This window comes from Lepidochelys kempii, chromosome 8 (assembly GCF_965140265.1).
Source record: "Lepidochelys kempii isolate rLepKem1 chromosome 8, rLepKem1.hap2, whole genome shotgun sequence".
Taxonomy (NCBI): Eukaryota; Metazoa; Chordata; order Testudines; family Cheloniidae; genus Lepidochelys; species Lepidochelys kempii.
The window spans coordinates 65,928,040-65,933,692 of NC_133263.1; the positions used below are offsets into that span (position 1 = coordinate 65,928,040).

General features: G+C 47.6%; 1 protein-coding gene across 1 annotated transcript; it reads right to left on the reverse strand.

Annotated features, from left to right (window-relative positions):
• Window positions 1-1,458: 1,458 nt before the first annotated feature.
• Window positions 1,459-4,606, reverse strand: ZNF281 (zinc finger protein 281). Its single transcript, XM_073356778.1, has one exon. The coding sequence runs from the start codon at window positions 4,296-4,298 to the stop codon at window positions 1,677-1,679; it is 2,622 nt and encodes an 873-aa protein (XP_073212879.1). The 5' UTR covers window positions 4,299-4,606; the 3' UTR covers window positions 1,459-1,676.
• Window positions 4,607-5,653: the final 1,047 nt, after the last annotated feature.

Here is a 5,653-nt window from a genome sequence, read left to right on the forward strand (position 1 = left end):
GCACAATGTTAATTACTTTATTATACATGGAAACCTGTAATAGGCTGATTACACAAGAAGACTGCAAACAACCACTGGTACTTTTCTGACACTAGAAAAGTACGTAAGACTGAAACATCACCAAGAGTACATAAAAAACCATCAGCATAAACATCACCAAAAATTACATAAAAAAACTAAGCAGAAAAAAACATTTTCAAAAAAGTGGTTTAGAGCAGTGCCACTGCCTTTCAGCAGCTTCAAATGGCCACGAACAATTCTGGGTTTCCGTAGCTCCACAGGCATTAATCAGGATTCACATATAATAAATAATGTACCACAAAATATACATAAAGTATGGCAATAATTCCATTAAAGGGTTATGGTGACATTAACAGACCACTCAAGCTCCACCCTTGTGGTGTCTGTCATCGCCAGAAACCTTTAATGGAATTGCAGCCATAGGCCCCAAGCCTGCAGTGAGATGTTGTGGACCCGGGCACCTATATGGAGACCCACTGAAGTTACTGGGATCTGCTGGACACAGATGTCCATGTTAGCAAATCCCAAGGCAGCATCAGGGCCTTACTATGTACAATTGGGAGTATATTATTTCTTATTGTACATGGAAACCTTAATAGAATTATAAAATACATGGGTGTTTACATTTTTATTTTTCTGTACTTGATATCATAAGACATCAGTAAGTACATAATAAATTATGCACTTTCTGGAATGTAAATCTTTTCAAATTCCAACTGTTAAGATGGGAAATAACCAGGGAAGGACCACAAACCATGTAGGATTGAACCAGAGAGGACGACAAAATATGCAGAAAGAGGACCCAGCATACTAACAGAGGAAGGGCAAAACACTGATCTGTTTTAAACCATGTATAATAAATAATGTATCCCAAAAGTGTATATAAGTTATGACTGTAGCTTCAAGTTGGGGTTCTAATAACATGAACAAGCCACTTAAGTTTTGTTCTCAGGGCTTATGTCACTAGAATCTCTTTATGGAATTACAGCCTTGTACAGGAGTTCGGGGGACATTATTGTTTATATTAAAGCTATCATTCCAGGCATTTACCATGGATCCAAGAACATTTGCCCCACCAATCTGGAATGAATCACCTGGAAGAAGAGTATATTAAAAGCTACAGCAAGATGTAGGTAGCAAAATTCTCAGAATTTTGGATCACCCTAGATATAAGACAGCAGTCTGAAAATGTTTTAGATCCCTTCCTTAAATGTTGAAGTATATTTGCCACGATCTGTAAATTGGAAGTTCCAGTACACTAATGGTGCATAGAATTTCCATGCTTCGTTACACTTTCCTGAGAGTAAAGCAATTAGAATAAACCTTAATCCTAGGAACAAAGTTAATTTTTTGCATTTTAAACTTTTGGGCTATTCCCTGACACTCTATATATGTAAATTGGATTGCTAAACATTGTCATTTGAGCAAAAAGAACTATTTTAAGCTATTGATTTTTTTTATTAAAACCCATAATAAACAGACCTAAAAAAAAAAAAAATCACACTAACAAAATAAACTAAATATGAAAAGTTGCATTGAAAGGGCATGTTACATTATTCTTAACAGGACCATGTAGAAACATTCCAATGGCAGTGTTATCAAAATAAAACAAAATTACATTAAAAAGACCCCACAGCCTGGTCACACTTGGGACCTTACCTGTAACTTTGGCTGGTAGGGGTCTTTACTCTTGTACTACATGGCTCATTTACATCAGACATCATATTTGTATACCCTGAGAAATCTGACACTGAAGTCCTTATTCTATGGTCCACTTCTCCATTAGAGTTAGTGATAAAAGTCATTGGCACCCTGCTACCCAATTTAAATTGAGAACCAAACGCTTGTGCAAAGTTCTCAATCTGGTATGTTGCTCTAGGCTCTACATCCTTCTGGGGATCTATCTGGCTAGCTAACTCCTGAGGTGGAATCTGAAAGCTTGTTGAAGATTCTAAATTTTTCTGTTCCTTCTGGCTACTCAATTTCTGAGATGTAGACTGGTAGTTTGATGAAGTCTCTAAATTTTTCTGTGAATCTATCAGATCATCCAGCTCTTGAGAAGGAGTCAACTGTTGATGAGTAGCCTCCAAAGCAGATAAATAAAAACCTGGTTGAGATCCAAGCAACATCCCAAAAGGAGGCTTTGGCAATGCAGTTGGCAACACTGAGGTAACAGACTGGCTGAAGCCACACTCAAGAGGAGATGTAGTGTATATCTGTTTGTCTTGAAACAAACTGTGGTTATGGAGAGTTGAAGACAAACTAACAAACTGGAAACTGGGTCCAAAAGCAAAACCAGTGCTATTGGTCGTTCTTTCAAAAGCTTGTTGGAGGTATTTAGAGTATTCTTGCAACATGCTTGCCTTATCATTTGAAGCTGTTTGAGAGTTTGGGCTCAAATTTTCTTCTTGAACCATCTCTGAATGTTCTCCCGAGGTGTGCAAGTCTACACGTTGTTCAGTTATACTGAAAGGATCTTCCTTCTGGCCTTCTGACTTGTGAGAGTACTGGTCCAAGAGACTCTGCAAGACTTCATCAGGAATTCCAGACTTGTCATGGCAAGACTTCATTTCAGTATTTAGAGATGTTGAATCAATGAGAGATAATGGGGCTTCATTATCCATAACGCTGACACCTGCAGACTGGATGACAGACTGTTGGGAGGCCATATGTCCAACATTTATAGAAAAGGCACTGTTACTGCTGGCAGTTTGTAAATATCTTCTTTTCTTTGAAAATTGCATGGCATCATCATAATTGCTACTTATTTGACCTGGTTTTCCACCTGCATTTTGGAGAAGACCAATAGCTTCTACACCAGTATTGGTTACTATACCAAGAGAGCCACTTTGTTTCCCAGGCAATGGCTTTTGCCCAATAATATCTGGTAATGGTGACACAAAATTAAGGTAACTTTTGTCTGCATTTTTTCTGTTTCCTTTTTTGAAGACCAACTTTGGCACCTTTTTTTGTAATTCTTCCATGCCAGCACCAACTAAGCTACCACTGGAAGACACAACAGGAATCTCTACTGCATAATTCTGCATGGTCATATTACTTGCAACTTGTGATTCAGTTACTTTATTACTAGACTTATGTCCTTTGTTTTCAATGGATATACTTTTTGTTTTACTTTTTCTCCTTGAAGAACTTGTACTTCCCTGAGACAACACAGCCAGGCTCCCCATGTTATGATTTGATGATCCAGGTTCCATTCCAGCACCTGCTTTACCTATGGCTTCACCGCATGTTCGTCTGTGCTTCAACAGTCTATCAGTCCTTGAAAAATACTGCTGACAAGTGTCACATTTGTATGGCTTTTCTCCACTATGTGTTCTCTTGTGTCTCTCCATATGGTACTTCTGGATGAATTTCATGCTGCACTGGTCACATCCAAATGGCTTCTCCCTACTGTGGATCTTCTCGTGTCTCTGGAGCAAGTACTTCTGGATGAAACCCATGCTGCACTGGCTGCACTGGAAAGGCCTTTCCCCAGTGTGAATGAGCACATGTCTGCGCAAGTGATAGGAGCTCCTGAAGGCAGCGCTGCAGTGTTCACAGACATGAGGTTTCTGACTTGAGGACAAGATGGCAGCTTCTGCGTCTCCCACCAGTGGGGGTTTGGATGAGGCGCTCTGCTTGCGCTTGGCTTTGATTCCCTGAGATTCTGGCTTTGGCCTCTTTGCCTTCTTGCCATGGGTGTCGTGCTTTGGCTCATCGGAGCCCCCAGGGGTGCTCTCGCTCCTGCCGCTCAGTAACAGGTCCCGGTGGGGATGGTGGTGCAGGTGGTGGAGGAGGCTTAGGTCCTGAATCACACTCTGGCTGGCTCCTTCCCCACTGCCACTGCCCAGGGCTGGGTGCCTCTCCTCCCCAGCCCCTCCAAATAGCCCCCCATAGTGCTGCTGCTGTTCCTCTTCGCTGGGTTTCTCCTGCTTGATGCTCACCAGCGACTGGAGGAAGCCCCAGTGGCTCCTCTGCGAGGAAGAGGAAGGGAAAGCCCCAGCCGGCTCCTTCTTGAAAGTCACGTCCTGAGGCGGGGGCGGCGCGGGAGGCTCGGCCGCCGCAGAGGAGGAGGCGGAGGCGCCGGCGGCGGAGGGGGGCGGCGGCAAGACGCACTGCGAGGGGTGCTGGGCCGCCGGCGGGGGCGCGGCCGCCCGAGTGAAGCTGGTGACCGGCGGGAGCCGGTGGTTGAACATGACCATGCTGGGGGGGAAGGTGGGCTCCATGGCCGCCGCCCTCTTGCTGCCGCCACCGAGGAAGCCGCTGCCGAGTTTCATCCCCCAGGAAGCCGGGCCGGGGAGGAGGCGCGGCCCAGAGGGGCTGCGGGACCCGCCGCTCGCCCGCAGCCGGACGCCGCTCGCTCAGGGTGCTGCTCAGCGCCGGTTCACCGAGCCGGCCCCGCCCGGGCGCATCGTCACCGCCCCACCCGCGCCGACGGGCAGCACCCGGCCCTGGCTGCACTTACGGCTCCCGCCGCCGCCTCCAGTCAAAAATAACGCCGCGTCCGCTCCACAATGGAATTAGCAGCCCCCGAGCGCGACACTGCGCATGTGCGGCGCGCGGCATGCTGGGAACGACCCAGTCAAGAGGGCCGCGCTGGGCGGGCAGCGCTCGGCAGCCAGTGCGCAGGCGTAACAGAACCCCACCACCCTGCCCCCCTTCGCACCCATCAGCCATCTCTGCCCTGCAGCCCCTCAGGCCGCCTGGGCTGCGCCCGGGGGCAGAGGCCGAGGGGGAGGGGATTGCACCTCGTTGCTGGGGGAGGCCCGGGTGCAGCTGCCCTCCCTGGGCTCGCGGAGTGACACAGAGCGGGGCAGGGGTTGCCGTTGCCCCAGCCCTGCTCTGCAGCCAGTACGGGTAACGGACTGGGCGCTCGCCGTGGCCACACGCAGCCGGGTGCCACCCTCCAGAGCACGCGGTCCTGCACCTGTGCGTCGCCGCCGGCGCTGGTCCCAGCGCGAGCCCGCAGGCTGCGCTTCGCAGTGCAGGGAGCCGAGCCCGCTGGAGAAGCCCCGTGAAGACACAAGCGAGCATGTGTGACGTTCCCCCTGTGTGTTGTGGCCGAAGTGCCCCGTTACGTAGCCCAGGGTAGAACACAGGCAGCTAACGGTGTTTCAGACCTGTTCGTGTAACCCACGTGTGGCGGGGTGTGACAGGTCTCCCTCGGGAGCCTCAGGCGTGTTCAGCCAACTCAGCCGAACTGATACGAGGCGGCGGGGGACGACGACACGCACCGCTTTTCTCCCACCAACAAACACTAGGCCTAATACAAGTAAAACCACGTGTGCATCTTCACTCCTGCAACGTATCTGTAGGATTGGGATAGAGATCTAAATGCGTATTGTTTTTGTCGTCAGACTCAAAAATAATTACTTTGACATGCGTGCATTTATTAATCCCCTTCTACACACGAAGAAATTAATAGTTTATGTATTTATAAGAAACCAGATTCCGATATCCTTAGCGCGTTAGCATCATATTGCACTGACTTCATGGACATTAATAGAACCGCTCCTGAAATATTACTTAAGAGTAAGGATATCCAAATTTGGCGTATTGATTGTATATGTGTATACATTCATAACATGCATACTTGCTTGTGGGCATTTCATCTGAAATCTGAAAAGTGCAA

Coding starts and splice junctions, on each gene's coding strand:
- ZNF281 (XM_073356778.1), bottom strand. CDS start 4,298: ATGAAACTCGGCAGCGGCTTCCTCGGTGGCGGCAGCAAGAGGGCGGCG.